At 35.5% G+C, this 16,648-nt stretch overlaps 1 protein-coding gene across 3 annotated transcripts in view; it reads left to right on the top strand.

The window, feature by feature from the left end:
• The window catches only part of LOC109098954 (protein NDRG3-like), a 29,096-nt gene that overhangs the window by 3,717 nt on the left and 8,731 nt on the right, over positions 1–16,648 (top strand). For 2 of the 3 annotated variants that reach the window (XM_042734132.1, XM_019112512.2), the window contains exons 2-3: positions 8,067–8,138; positions 10,658–10,690. In XM_042734132.1, the coding sequence (XP_042590066.1) occupies positions 8,082–8,138; positions 10,658–10,690 (90 nt within the window). In that variant the 5' untranslated portion in view covers positions 8,067–8,081. Of the gene's footprint in view, positions 1–8,066; positions 8,139–10,657; positions 10,691–14,019; positions 14,353–16,648 lie in introns of those variants that run through there. The other variant, XM_019112513.2, reaches the window with a different exon arrangement.

Raw genomic sequence — 16,648 nt, 5'->3', positions numbered from 1 at the left:
TCAATTTCATCAAAATGATCATCAGATTTCACACTGACCTAGCACTTTTTCAGATCACAGTAGAGGCTCTTATTTTATTTGCTCAGTGTGTCTTCATGCAGTTCTTGAATTTTAATCCTGAGCAGTAGTTTGCACTGGATCCCTAAGGAGTCAGGCCTCTTAAAAGCAAAACATAACAATCCTTTTGTAAGCACAACAGTACTAGTTCTGCTTATACCATTTTTTTTACAAGAGCCTGAAAGTTTAGTGTCTTGTTAGCTTTTTTTACCCTAAAATTCCTATTGTGTTTTTAAAAAATAAACTATAAGCAGTACTACCACTCAAAAGTTTTTTTTTTTTTTTTTTTCAAATAATTTTTTTATTTTTTTTAGCAAGGACACGTTAAAGGGGATATATGTATTTTTAAAAATTATTTTATAATGTTAACTGTAGTGTACTTATAAACTAAATGTTTTTTTTTTTCATCAAAACATGTAATCAAATAATTTTGATATAAATGGTGATTTACTACCCTGAATTTAGCCCTCTGCTCTGATTGTCTGCTGTGAGACTTCAGTGTAAACACCCACTGCTATGATTGGCTATTTTGCATATGAACCGAGCATTACATGTGTAACACCCTCTAAGGCTACATTTACACGACAACGATGTAGTAAAAAACGGAAAAGTTTTTCCCTTGCGTTTTTAAAAATGTTCACGTATACACGCCAACGTTTTCAAAACGATTCGCGTTTACACATATCCGTGAAAACGGCCAAAAACGCTGTATTACGTATGCCAGGCCAGTAGTTGGTGCTGTCACCTTGTAAGTAAACAGTACAAAGCTGTTTTGATTGTTGGATGGACATGATTTGTTCAGAACACACCTACTTGATTACATATGACAATGACGCACCCTAAACTATTGACCCCAAACTTTGTAAACTGTGTATATTATCTAAACGCAAATCCTCTCCAACCATCAGCCTTTAAATTAAAATAAAAATGCCACTTTTCATGGCCCAATCAACTACTGATGAACAAAAGCAAGTCCTACCCTACTTTGTTGTCTTGTTGATTGTCCTATTTCACTCTGAAATACAAACACATACCTTGGTCAAGGACCTGCTTAAGGCGTTTTACAAAACATTTTAGATAGAAGTATAGAGTCATGTCATTCAGATGAGAATTTAACTTGGTTCTTGAGCACATTCCTCAGCGCTGCTGAAGACATGGGATTTCCCTTTAGACTGTGCTAATGCAGGTTCTCTTAAATACATTTAGCTCAGGCTCCACATGCCACATGTTTACATTTTATTTATGTCTCTCTGAAGTGTTGCAGAAGGTCATTTTCCCAGCTCACATCTTGTCCAGACAGGTGGGAAATTTATTTTCTGTCATGTCTCACACCAGATTAATTTGTTGACATCCATCCATAATGCAGCCCATGCTTTGCTTCGTGCATCTTTGGGGGATCTGGCACCCTTACGAGGATTACTGTGATAAATTTTAGATTATTTCCTTTATGAAAGAAGGTAAATGAAATATATAGAATATAAATTATATACATTTGCTCTTACATATTTTAGAGCTGGATTAAATATTAACCATCCATCTGCTTGACTTTAAATCCTTTAAATCCTCATGCTTTCAGTAAACAGAGGCCACAGTTTCTAAGAATTCAATCACATCTCTTCAAAGCCTCTGTAAATATCTGCAGCAGTGCGCCAGCCCTGTTATGTGATGTATTTGTGAACTCAAAAACAGACCAGAGACAGCTGCATTCTGTAATAGGATTGTTCTGATGCCACATATGATGTCCCCAAATAAACGTAACTAAAACATTACTAGGGTAGGCTTACATGCTGTGTACAAAAGAAATACAGTACAGTAAGAATAAGCATGCTAAACTCATGAATTCATGGTGCCTACTTTTTTTTTTTTAAGTATTTTTGTCTAGGAGCTTGCAAAGACTTAAATTAGAAAAACAGTGTATTGGTAACTATTGGTTATTGTTTTTTCCCCCTATTTTGAATATTTAAATGCGCATGCTTCTTTACTATACTTTTACGATAGAATATTTTTGACATTAGCAAATTTTAGCAAATTTTTAAATGAATATCCATTTTTCATTGCATCCCTTATTGTAATACATCATCGATGGTTCACTGCTGTAAGTTAGGATGGATTGTTTTCAGCTGTGAACTTTATACTGAAGCTCACTAAAGCTCCTGTGTGAAACTGCCTTAAAGTGTAAGTGTGTGTATGGAAGACATAAGATGCTTTTACTGATGATGGCAACAAATGGTAAGCTTTAAATCATTACATTGGGTGGCTTCCTGTTCTAATAAGGCTAAATACTGTGACTCTTCAGGAATAATGCAAATGCAGATCTTTCAAAGCATTGTGGGAATTCTAAGAAGGGTTTTGCTACAGCCTGTATTATAGAGGTACTGTTTATGAAAGACAGTTTGATTGTGTGTACAAGTGTAAGAGAGTTTAATGAGAAAACTTCTAGAAAGTATCCTCACATACCCTTATATGTATGCAAGTCCTTGCTTCTCAAGAAATGACAGGAAGGAAGTGGCTTAATGTAAAAGGCAAAAGCCAGCGTATGATGGATGCGATGCTGGGAGTCTGTGACAGTATGCGTCAGCATGCAGGGTGTCCCTCAGCTCTTAGTGTATGAAAAAAGAGAGATGGAAGTCTAGTGAATTGGCTGCACTCTGCCACAACAAGAGCTTTTGGAGTACGTGTCTCCCTATCACGTACACAACTGCTTATGAGGGGTTTCCCTTAATTTAATTCCTTTAATCCACAAAAATGGAGACCAAAGCAGAAGTACAGCTTAATGACATTAACTTTTAAACATTTTATTATTGCTTTATGTAATATTTCACAATATTTCAGATCTAGCTGGCAGCATACAGTAGTGTAGTATATGTCAGCAGTGCACTAGTGTTTCATTCTGACGTTAGTCGTATAGGTTGTGTCCTTCAGCTTCCCACTCTCCCAGTAAAGGGGGAGGAGATTGAAAGAACATGATTGGACTGGTTTAAATTTAAAACATGAGCCTGCATGGAAGTGGTCTGTGGTGACATCTGAGCATCAGAATGACCTTTCACGTAAAAAAGAGGTTGCATAGTAACCAATTTATGAAGCATGTGCTGTTGATGTTACTGCATGATTTGAGTTCTGTTACAAACAGGTGCTTCAAAATCACTATAAATATGATGTTTATTATGGATTAAATTTCAGTTAACTCATCTTTGAGAAACCCCTTTGCATTTATAAACATGCCACATTGGTAATCCTTACTCATAAGGATGCTGTATCTGCCTCTCTTACTTGGTCTGAATCTCCTTGTAATTCTCTTTCCAAATCAACAGGGTTACAGCGTATGGAATAATCTGGAGTTGAGCGCGTCACACACACTGCCTTTAACAGAATTATGCTGCTGTGGGGAAGATTAAAGCCAGCAAGAGCTGAATATAGTGGTGCACTGAGGAGCTGGAATAATGTGGAAATTTTGTGGTCTTAATTGGTTTATTTAATTTTGGGCTGTTGCCATAACAATCAATTACAAATCATTCACACAGAATTTTTTGATCTTTAGAAAACTAGTGACCTGTACCATGAACACGCACTCATTTTTTGTTTAGTTTACCATGGACTGATGCACTGGAAAAACATTTTCAGTATTAGTGTTTTAGCCAACAAGATAAATATACTTTATGGATTATTTAAGCAGCTTGATTTCAGAGAATATCTCATGTAAGTTATTTTGTTACTATATTGGAAAAGTAAAATAAGAAAACATAATGTGAATTGAATTAAATTTAGGGTGGGGGGGGTTCTAAAACTATTTTCCAGTTAGATTAAACACAATTCTATTTTTTTTTTTTATCATATCTTTTTAAGTATTAATTTATTTATTAAAGATATTTAGGTTAATTTTTCAGAAGGCAAAAAACAAAACAAACATTGTTTTCTGTGTGTGAATACTTTGGCTCTCCAGAATGTTGGTAGTTCCTGTTGATGAATAATTCACCAAAGTTTATTAAAATCAGTTGTGTGACGCCAGCTGGACAGAACTTAACCTATGCAGAAGAGAGGGCACAGACCATCTGTCCACATCTGGGGACACTCCTTACTGTTGATTCATGGGCTGTTTATAGCTTCAAGGTGAGAAAGAGAGAGAGATGGATGGATGGAGTCCTTTGTGATGGCCATCGATCTTTCAGCAGTGTTTGCTGACAGCATTCGTGCCAGCTCCTCTTGTTATTTCACTTAGTGTGTGCTTGCAGGTGTGTGTAAGAAGTTATCAGATGTGTGGGGGCAAAATTTCAAGACATCCTCCAAGGAATAGTCCCAAATAAATCACCATGTGAAGACATCTGTACAAGGAAAAAATATGAATATAATATATTACTCTGTATCTAAAAATGTTAAACATTTCTGTAATTTTGTAGGGCTAGATAATATCTTTAGTAATTAATAATATCAAATAAACAAATTATTAATTAAAATTGAACTGTACAATAAAAAAGTACTGATTTATCTTATATTCCTGGTTATATGCACCTAAACATCAACATGAAATACAAATTGCCCGTGCATTAATGTACGTTTTTGGTTTTATTGTGAATGATTTATTAGTGCTATGTGTGTATTTTAAGTTTGCTATACAGTATATATCTCAGTTATATCAAAGATTTTTTTTCTCATTATATAACGCATTTACTCAGAAATAACATCTTGTGTTGCAAACATTATTCCTATTGACTTGTGGCATACTGTTGACTATTTAAAATAATCCAGATGTGAACGTCTTATAAGAATGAACAGAGATGAATGAGAAAACCCCTCAAGGGTGTACAAGGTTATGTGTGGGTGGGCTGATGTGTCCTAGACGGCCTCCTTATCCATATGTGACTTATTAACAGGGTTTGGGGAGCGTGACTAGTGAACATGCTTCCAGCAATATTATAGTGAAACGGTTCTATCAAAATTTAAATATAGATGATTACTCTTAGCTTGTCGGAGCTAAAAGATGATTTTTGTAGACTATTTAGCTGTGTACTTGATTCAGCAATGCTCTGTTTGACTCCTAGCTCTCATTTGATCTGGTATTTTTTTTATTCGCAGCTGTGTAAATACACATTTGCACAGACAAATCTGAGTGAAATAGGAGGCAGGATCCCTGGGAAGTGTTTTTACATGAGTCACATTTCTTTGGACGGCATAGTTATGCAATACGCATGGGAAGATGGTGAATCAGGATTTTTGCTCTGGGTTATACCTACAGTAGATTTTATGTTTATACTCAGAAAAGCCCTGATGTGATGTGAAGAATAAAGTAAATGTAGAACTGTGGTGTCTGAGAGTCTCAGCTAATGCCTCGGTCTGCTGTTCTGAGTCTTCATTACTCCTTCCTGTCCCTTCGGGAGCCCTCTCTGAAAATATACATCACCCCTTTTGTCTCTATGGCAACAGTTTTACACTTCACTGAATGCTCAACTAGAGTGGGTGAAAACTGAAGATGACGTTGATTGCAGTCGACAGTTTTGATGAGGAAGTTCATTTGGGTTAGTGAAGCAAGACATATGAAATCTTGACATTAATCTCAGCAGTGTATGAATCTGCTTGATAATTCCAGCCGAAATCTTGCGGGGTTACAATCAGATGCCATGATTGCAGTTTGGCCTTTGCCCTCGGCCCAGATTCATGGACCGTGTGCGGAAGTGGAGAGCACTACAGCAAATCTCTACAGACACACTGAACATTTGTTGTTTTCTTTTTGTGTTACTCCTTGTTTAAATATTATTTAATGCCCTTCATCCGGATTTGCTGCTGGGATTGTTGAGATTTCCACCCCTAAGCTTTCACTTCTTAATTTGTGCGAGTAGTTTTCTTGCTTTTTACGTAATAGAAGTTTGTTTTCATGCTGCTCTGGTATTTTATTGATGAAAGGCACTGACCTTTTGGAATAAGGGAAGCTGCTTTACAACTATTTTGCTCATTATAGTATGTACATCTTTTTATGAACACACTTTATTTGAAGATTTGGATTTTTATACTTTTAAAAACTCATTTGTCACAGCAAAGATCAAATTGAAACAAAGTACTAAAAGCAAAAATTTGTTTGAAAATGTTCACAGAATAGAAAATGTATATATTTGGGCTGGATAAAAAAAAAAAAATTAATTCTCGATTTGAATTCATTCTCATTTTTGCGGAACAGTATCGATTCTTAAATCCCAGGAATTGATTAGTCTGGCCTGTTTTCAAGTAACGAACGGAGCATTGTAGTGCCCATTGTATCCAAAAAAATTACTTTTGATATGAAACAAAGTCTCAGAATTCTGTACATTTTATTTCAGTATTCAAACAATAAATAGCGTTTTGGTGCTGTTTAATGTGGAGTGACAGATCGCTGTCACGCCACACAGAGAAGCAGCAGCCCGAAACACAACTTAACTTATCATCTCCTCCACTGTAACTAGTTACAGCACAAAATGAACATGAATTAACATCCTAAGGTATGTAAAAAAAATAAAATAAATAAATAGTACAACTTACTGAAATCCGCATCCTGTCTGTACCTGATAGATACAATATCTAGAATAATCGATATTGAATAGAATATATTGGAATCGAAATCTTTTGAGCCGAATCATGAAATTTGTGTCAAAACCCAGCCCTAGTAAATATTTTAAAGTGACGGTAAAAACATTTATAAGTTTTATATTTGAAATTCTGTTATTTTCATCTTTCTGTTCATCAAAGAATCCTACAAAAAATCTATCACAGTTTTTACAACAATATTAAGCAGTTTTCAACACTGATAATAATTTTAGAATGATTTCTCTAGGATCATGTGACGCTGAAAAAAAAACAGTGAAAAAAGTTTTATAGTGTTATAATTGTGCAACACTATTGTATTTTTCATTAGAGAAATGCAGCTTTGGTGAGCAACATAGAGACTCTTTTAAAAACATTAAAACAATCTATGACTGAATCTTAATTTAAATGTTTTAAAACTGAATGTCATCATATCAGGTCTTGCTAATCTGATGGTATTTCCTGTGTATCAGTCACGTTTGGTCCTGTCACAAGGTCAGGAAGATCAGGATGATTGTGACGGTAGACAGAAGAGCCGAGTGGAAGTGGGTTAAGCCACATCAGCATGTCATTCCACTTTACAACATGAGCTCAGCAGATCTCTGTAGGCACCTCATTCATACTGACTTTCACATTTCTGTAGCATCTGTGTCAGTGTTATCCTATTTGTATGCAAGCCGAAAATTTGATCATACATCATATTTCTCTTGGTCTCACCTTGGATAAACATTGTAAAATATCATAAAGTAGGGCTTCGTTTGCGTTGTCACTTTTTAGCTGTCTGTGCAAATAATCATTCCGGTCTCATCCCTGTCCTTGTAATGAAAACAGGAAGCGATTTTGCTGCAAGAATGATAAATAGAAACTGATGCTTTAAATACATAGTGCATGTTTGCTTATCGTTCGGCCTTGAGAATGTTAATCGCAGACCGGAATCATGCAACATTTATATATTAGCTAGCTAGCAGACTATACCCTTTCATCAAAACATCACTGTTTCCAAAGCAACTAAAAAGAGCAGATTTAATTGTACAGGCATTTCCTTTGGTGCTCCGCTTTTACTGTGTGTGTGTATGTGTGTGTGTGTGTAACTAAAGGCTGTTGTGGGCTGATACCCAATCTCAGGTCCTCCAGGTTAATTAAAAATAAAAAGGGTAACTACACTTACGCTTGATTACAAGTGAAAAAATTATTAGAACTCTGCAAGGAGTTTTGTAGTGTGTGTTTTATTAATAGAAATTCAATATAAGGCCTCTGTATTGACTTGGTGAGGTCTGCTGCAAATGTGACATGGTGTGAGATTTGTCTAGTAAAGTTGGACTTTATTAGCCTAGAATATATTGAACTGAAACTCTGTTACACATTGATTTTTATTTATAACAAATAGAGTTGATCATGACGTGAGTGTTTCACATGTCTATATTTGTTTTATTTTAATTTTTTCCTTTTTATTTTTTTTGTAGTGCAAACAGACAGAGATGGATGAGCTACAAGACGTTCAGCTGACTGAGATCAAGCCTCTGCTGACCTACAAGGTGAGATAAACATTTTAGAAACATCCGGCTCGTATGCAGATACACACACTAGCATGATTGCATACTTATGCATGAACAAGCTATAGTGATAAAGTGATATTTTGGTCAGATTTGTATGACTTCTCTCTTGTAAATACCATGTTTTATATACCCTAGAAGTAAAAAGGTTTTTAAAATAAATTTTAGAATAATAGTACAGTCATTAAATGATGGAATTTGAGATTTGGTAATGTAAATAATAATTAAATAAAAAACTATTTGAAGTACTGATCCATCCAAGCATAATATTATAAATATCAAGATTTTTTTTTTTTTTGAAAACCTGAATAAATATAAAGACAAAATCTTATTTATTTATTTTTATTTTTTAGATTTTTACTTGCCTTGCCAATATTTGGTGGGAAAAATAAATAAATAAAACTAATAATTAAAAAAAAAACTTATTTTAAGCAATGTGTTTTTGTGCCAGAAAAATTACTGATATTTTTGAAAAGCTGACCAATTCTTGACCAAAATGATAAACTAGCAATAATAGCTAGAAATCATACAGCTATAACGTAACTCTATTGCAGTTTTTTTTAGTTTGTAATTTCCAACCCAATCTTGAAATATTACAAAATCAATTGTATAAATCTTATATATCTTAGATATTTAGTTTAAATCAGCAGAATTTGCAGCTAGACCTTGAGTTGTTGTTGATGTATATGCCAATAAATGTATGAAGAGCAATAAAAAGCCTATAGACACCACAGAGCTCATCCCTAGTTACACAGTGTAAACCATAGTGATACTCAAGCTCACGTCATGTCTCACAAGTTCATTTATTTATAAAGCACATTTAAAAACAGCCAAAAGTCTGACCAAAGTGCTGTACATAAAAAAAATAAAATCTAACCATAAACGCATTAAAACATATGAATTTTAAAAGACCAAAAAGAATGACAGGTAAGCATTCTGAATTGAAAATAGATATGAAAGGTGCCACTCTAATCTCAAGTGGCAGATTGTTCCATAACCGAGGCCCAACCACAGAAAAAGCTCGATCCTCTCTATGTTTAAGTCTGGACTGAGGGACTAGAAAGAGATTCTGATCAATGGATCTAAGACTTCTAGTGGGAGTATAAAAATGCAGCAGCTCTGAGAGATAACTAGGGGCTTGATTATTTAAAGATTTATACACCAGTAAGAGAACTTTAAAATCACAACTCGTGTTATACATACATGCCACATGAAAACACACTCACACACGTCTTCCCTCCATGGCTCTTCGTGTTCGAGATCTATGAGTTTCTCTATCTGAAGCAAAGTTCCTCTCTACCCCTGTGTCTGTCTTTACTTCATCAAACTGAATAATTCATGTGGGAGTTACTGTAGCGGGAGAAAATGAATGGAGATGGAAAAGAGGTGAAAGGGGTGGAATATTAGTGAAATGGTTTTAAGAGAAACAGGAAAAGTGGAAGAACGAAAAAAGATAAGACGGGTGGGGTTGAGGTGCAAAACAATTCTGCAGAATAAAAGATATTTCTGTCTTCTCCAGATTAATTATTATTCCTCCTTCAGCCCCTGTTGGCAGAAATTTGCATCACAGGATCCGCAGGGTTTGTCAGTTTCAATATTGCCATCCTTCTTTGCCACACAGCATCCATATCAGAAACACTAAAAATAGAAATGTAAATGCCATACACCCATTAGCATTGAGTAAGGCCGCCAGTATAATCCACAAGGCGAGGGACAAACGTTTTATGGGTGGCTTCCTCTTTCTTTGAACTAATGAATGGGCTGAAGCTTAGAGCAGGGGCTTGCAGACTGGGATTCCAGACAGAGACCCCTCTGTAAGAAGTTTAAAAAATAGTAATAATAATAAAATGTTAAAATGCACCAATTTTGACACGTTACAGTTTCTTTTAAAATAATGGTTGGAAATTATTTAATTTGATTTTTTTTTTTCTGGTTTCTACATTTAACAGAACTACAATAAAAAAAAATAAAAAAAAAACTACTAAAATTGACAAAAACAGAATAAATACTAAAACTTTAACCAAAATGAAAATGGAAAATGGTTTCATTACTTTTGCAGGTGGGTAATTTAATGTTGGAACTTTATCATGTGTATGTTGTTTCAAACCTGCTGTTTTTTGTTTTTTTCTTGAAATTTGAAAGTTATGTGGTTCTTGTGCACAGCAGCTGTTTATAATGACATATACAAATCATCTATGCACTTCATGCCCCAAGTCTTAGTTTTCTACTTTGCACTAAAAAAAATAACAGCATACAGGTTTAAAATGGCATGACAAGTTAATGATGACAGAATTAAAATTTTTGGGCACCATTCCTTTAAAATTAATGATTGAACTGGAGTGACTCCCTGACCTCTGTCTCCACCTAGTGGTGTCAGTATAAAGAGCAGCAGAAGCTGAGTAGAGAATAATTGATGATTTGTTCAAAATTGAACATTGTTAGACATTTTCATGCAAGTCTATTAATATAGAATAATCAAATACCTTCTCTTTCTCCTACAGAATTCCCAAAACTTCCAAGACTTTGACTGTCAGGTAAGATAAGACTTATAAATATTTCATGATTGGATGAGATAAAATTAGTTATTCTTAAACATTAAAGGTTTGTGTGCTAAAACAGTTAAGTGGTATGATATGGTTGATGTTAAGCCTTCATATTTTAATATCAAAGGTGTTATTATGGGAAAAACATATTCTGATGTTGAAATAAACCTGAATATATGGTATTATGAATAGGGAATATGATTTGATGTCACCGTGTGATCTAACTTTATCTCTCCAGGACTCTGTAAACCAGCTCTAACATCCATAAACTGATTTTGTTTAGTAAAAAAAAACACATAAAAAAAAAAAAAAAAATACTCATATTTTAATAAAATAAGAAACTACACAATAAATAAATAATCATCAAAAAAAACATATTAGGATTTTTCAAACTGATTATTATCTTTTCTGTTGAGTAATGGATGATATGATGGTGGTTGACATCTTGAGAAATAGTGTATACACACACACACACACACACACACACATTTTTAGTTCATAACTGATGTCTCTTCAGCAGTGAGAAAGCCATTCTTTGTGAATCACATTCTCCTTTTTCAGTGCAGGGGTCTCAGATGAGCTAAATATAGCACCTGCAGCTGGTGACGTTATCATGCTGAGACTCATGCACAACCTGCTTTACATTATACAGTGACTTTAGTTTTCCTTACTCAGCAAGCCTCTGTACTGGAGCTCATACACATTAAGTGTTAGTCCAATGATGGGCTGACACCAGGCCAGCCAATCCAATCTTACTCTAGCACTGAGTGCTGCAGAACACAGACATGTGCTTGAGGTGGATCAGGTTTAAGGTGTGACTGCTCTCTGCTGGTTAACAGAGGTAATTCAGACTATCTCTCACGCCACCATCCAAAAATTGCGCATAAAAAAGCCAGTAGATAAAAGTGAAATAATCTGTTGTCCCTTCAATAGCATAAATGATTTGCCAATGCTTATAGTTTTTTTTTTTTTTTTTTTTTTTTTAAGTCAAAATACAACAACCCATAATCAGATTAATAAAATCATTACTAAACATTATCGTAAAATCCAGTCACGTTTATTTATATTGTACTTTATGCAATAGCCTTTAATCAGTCAGCACAACCCTACTGTATATGTGTGTATGTTTTTTTTTTTTTTTTTTTTTTATATATATATATATATACAAGGCCCATGTTGGAGACCCTGTTTTTCCTCAAGCTTTTAGCCAATAGTAATAGCTAAAGCATCTGTGTGAATACTGCAAGTCATCACGACAGGTTCATCATTATTCAGAAACAACTTCATCCCATAGAGGGCATCAGAGACTCAGAGTAAGCAAAACCATATCCTTTACTCCAATACAGTCTCTTTAAATTATTAGATAGCATTTAAGATAATCTCAAACCACTTCCCAGGATAAAATATTTATTTAGAATATGATTTAATCTCTGATCCCCAGTTCTTAGTGACCTTCTCTCAGTCTCTGCCATTAAATAGTGATGTAAAAATTTAACCCAAGTGCCTACAATCATATTGAACTCTCTCCATTACTTTGTTCGTATTGTTTATGTTATAAATGATATATTGTTGATTCTTAAGTTAATTGGTAGTCAGTCTCTTGACAGGCCTTCAGGAGCTGTGTCTGTCCGTTTTGCCCTCTGGTCTGTGCATGCTTCGCTGAAGGTCACTCTGGTACAGCACGCTCCACAAGACTCGCTCAGATGGAGAGAGTGACTAACACAATCTGATTTATTACTGAAGCTGCAGGTCCATCAATAAGTAATACAACCATGTTGCTTCTAAACCTTTGGGTACTTTATCTGTATATTCGCTGTATGTCTTTTTGTATGAAATAGATGGTATGAGCAGTTTGCATATTTGTTCTGTCTGTTGCATTATGCAGTATTAGTTATCTGAATAATGCATTTAAGCGGATCGCCTGATGCATAAAAACAAAACACTCTACATACCTTTATAAACACAGTGTTGAATTCCAATCCACAAATGCTGAATTCCTTTGCCAGCTCCAGTTGTGTGCTTCTCAGATTGTTTGTCTGTGGTGGCCCCCGAGGAACGACAAAGAGGCGTATTGAATGAAAAACAATGTTTCAGCCTCATCTACTGATGAATGGAAGCAAGGCAGATCAATAACCTATCAGAGACCGAGAGCTATAGAAAGATTGAGTAGATGATGTCACACTACGCCTCTGCTGGGTCACAGACGTGCAAACTGTTCTTCTGCAACCATGGTAATTTACTGCAGTGGTAGAAAATGAAGAAATAAACATTACTGCAAATCTAAGGAAAGTGATAATAAGTTTAGTTCTTGTTGTTACACTGATTTGATAGCTCATTTGACTGGTGTATTGTAAATCAGTGATTTTTCAACTGGTGAGTCACAATCTATTAATGTGTCACAGGTGTACATGGATTACATATGTATATTTCAATACATAGTGTATGTGCTTATGTGTGTGCACACACGTTTGCGTAGCTATCTAAACAGGGAAGTTCCTTAGACATTTTTTTTTTATATATCTAGTTGTAAATGCCATAACCTAACCCTAACAGAAAACTTGTTTACTTTATTTTTCTACTCTTTTACAATGGAAGATGTCCCTGTTAGAAGGTTTTGACATTTAGCTCACTTTTAGGTGCAAACTTAAGAATTTTTATTTTGAATATTTACACATTTATACATTTTTATGTGTATATTGTTGTTATTATTCTTATATAATTTTGAATATAATATGTTTGAAGTAAAAAAAAAAAAAATAGTTTGTCCAATCAAACTGTAAGGCATTTTACCACAAATTCATTTGTCATTTGGTAGAAATTAGTTGAAATAATTTTATTCCAACACTGACATCCTGGAAAATCTTGAAAATGACCATATGCAAAGGTAAATAGTTATATAGTTATGTATAATAATCAGTTGTTTTTGTTGTCTTAATTGTTTGCTTCACTTTATAAAATCAAATATGTCCTAAGGGGAAACCAGTTGACAAACACTACCATGACTAAATAGAATTAATAGAATCAATAATCATCAATCATTAATCAATAGGTTTAGTCCAAATCAATTGATTCTCAAGGTCAAATCTCTCTGCATCTCTTCTCTTCCTGAATCTGAGAAGTGAACCGGTTGACCCCGCCCAAAAACAAATAATAAAGTGCAGTGGAGAGCATCATTCCTTCCTCGCCCTCTCTATGTCTGCCCCACCCCTCTTATCCCTGCTCCTGCCACCTCCCGCCCACCTGACATCCTCTCGTCCAATCAGAGCGGGGCTCTTTCAGTGCTGTCGTATGCATGAGCAAGCACTGCCTCCCCAGCGCAAACCGCAGTCACTTCTTTCTCCTCCTCACTCTGTCTGCATCTCAACCATCTCTCCCTCTCTCTCTCTCTCTCTCCCTCCGAAAACATACCTCCTGTCTTTATTTATCTCACTCTCACTCTCTTTCCTCTTCTGTCTCCCCTCCCTCTTGGATCTCTGCCTAGCTACTGCTCTCCCTGTGCGTTCCCCTCCATCCCTCCTTCAGCCACTCTGTGTTTCTCTCGTGGATCCTCCCATCTCTTCGTGTCTCCTCTCTGAAGCTGTCACTGTCTCGTGTGTGGAAACATGTCAACCGTTCTGGATGTGGAGCAGAATGCATGCACTGGAGATGCAGTGGTGAGTGTGTGTGTGTGTGTGTAAGCGAGACAGCTACAACTGAAAGCCAAGCTGATTACTGACTCCTGATTTCGGAGTGTTTTAGCGTTGATATTCTTGCATGTGAATGCATGTCATGGTTGATGTGTGAGCCAGTATATGTGATCCTTTTCAATGAGGGATGTGTTTTCGTGCATTAGTCATGCGAGTCATGCACCTCTCGGCTTGTTTACCTACCACAGATTAAACCAGTCTGGGACTAAACTGTTAGTTACAAAGATCTTCAGTTCAGGAGCTTCAAATGTACAGGATGTACACTTAAATGATATATCGGTGAACACAAGGAATTGTTAGGCTTTTAAATATGGCACACATCCCAATGATCATCAAGCGGTCTAATAGGTCAAGCAAATCAAGGACATATGGAGCACTTAAAAAAACAAGCATTACTGGCAGGGTGTGGTAGTGAGTATATACTGTGTGTGTTTCTAGTATGGATGTTGTGTATTAGCATGTGTGTGTGTGTGCATGTGTAATAATGATCTGCCATCAAGTTTGTGCTGTGTAATGGCCCCCAGGCTTGTGGTGTGTGATTGATGCTATTAGCTAGGAAGCGGGAGCAGGGGAGGGGTGGCAAAGGCTGAGACTGTTGGCTTGTATTCGTTCGTTCACCTTGGCTTAGCCTCTGTTTCTCAAGAGAAAGCTGCTTTGATCGTCCTTTCCCCATGTTTGAATGTCTGCACATAAGGATATAACCACATATTAAAAGAAAAATAAGAATCAGCCATTTAAAAACCCATATTTGTCCAATAATAATTTGAATATTGGCCAAAAGTTGTTCCCTTTCAATGTCAGTGGTTGTTATAGCACTGTTTGGGTGTAAGAAACATCTTTACCTAATTGAAAAAAAGCCCAGGCTTCTTTACTAGCCAAACCTGCCATGTCTTTGGTTTTCACCAAGAATATGCTGGTTGATCAGCATATTTTGATTGTGACAAGCAGGTTGTAGATGTTGCAGTGCTCTCTAGTCTGATTTTCTCTTTTGAATTGCACAGAGAGGAAGATGATGCAAGTATTTGATATCAGATCATATTTTTAGTACAAGTTTTAGAGTTAAGATCAGCTTTTACAGCAGATTGTTGACCTAGTCAGGGATCATGATGACCCATCACTGTTTGTCCCTTTGAATTGGAATTTTTTTCAGGCTCATTCCTATTCTGATCCTCTTTCCAGACTCCCACACTTTCTAGACCCACATGCAGAGTGTAAATTTGTGTGTGTCTAGAAGATTGAGAGTGTTTGGCAGAGTGAACAGGAGAGACTTTTTTTTAAACGTTAGATTTCAGACACTCCCATTCTCTGTCCTTGATCATTCGTGTCCTCAAGAGCTGAAAATGTTCGGATTTGTTCCAAAGCAGCCATTTTTAAAGTCGCACACCAGTCAGTTATTCATTCAGTAAGCATGCCAGATTCAGTTATGAAAACACTGCTCATTTTTATCTTTGCCTGTACAGAGATACACGTATTATATTAAAGACCATAAAATCATTTGACACAGTTTTATTTTTTCCATATTAATGTATTTGGAGTTGAAGCATTGAAGTCTGAATGGGACATATTTCATGAATGCCAAGTTTTATTTATATCAGGTATATTGATTTAATTTGCTACTTGCTAGTTAGTTGCAGATGGTAATAAGAGGTGTGATACTCTCCAGGTAGCATTTGATTGGACAAAATCTGTGCAGTGCAGGATGAGTCATCAGTATTTTTGGTTTGTCGTCTTGTTCATTTTACGTATATATCTAAATTTCAATGTTAAAATTGTGATAAAAAATGGAAGTAGCAACAGAGATTCTCTTCCGTATAGTTACTAATATATCAGTGAATCAGATATACGTTCTATATTCTTTATTGAACTAATGCAAACTTGCAGACATTAAGAAAGGTGCAGGAGTTTAACCGGACTAAATTATTAAATGAAGTCCAGTTTATATCGAGAAGTCTGCCCTATTCACTGGAAGATCCAGTTATGACTTCTTCATTTAAAAGAATGACATCTTTTATTTTTATTTAACATATGCTTGGATTAATTGTTAACAATAAGATCTAATAACATGCATTTCAAAATTAGATCTGTCCCTGTGCCCTTTGTGTGTATTATTAATCTCTTCATTAGTTGTTCTTAAAGGAATCTCTCCTCTTGTAGAGGTATCTCTGTGCTTTCTTTGGAATATGACTTGGTTTCGGCCAGTTGGGTTTAAAGGATCATATGACAAGGAAAGGCACCATCTTGCATAGCCAGAATTGTGATTTAT

Source organism: Cyprinus carpio, chromosome B11 (assembly GCF_018340385.1).
Source record: "Cyprinus carpio isolate SPL01 chromosome B11, ASM1834038v1, whole genome shotgun sequence".
Taxonomy (NCBI): Eukaryota; Metazoa; Chordata; class Actinopteri; order Cypriniformes; family Cyprinidae; genus Cyprinus; species Cyprinus carpio.
The sequence above is the reverse complement of the archived record's forward strand: the minus strand, read 5'-3'. Positions and strand labels throughout refer to the sequence as shown.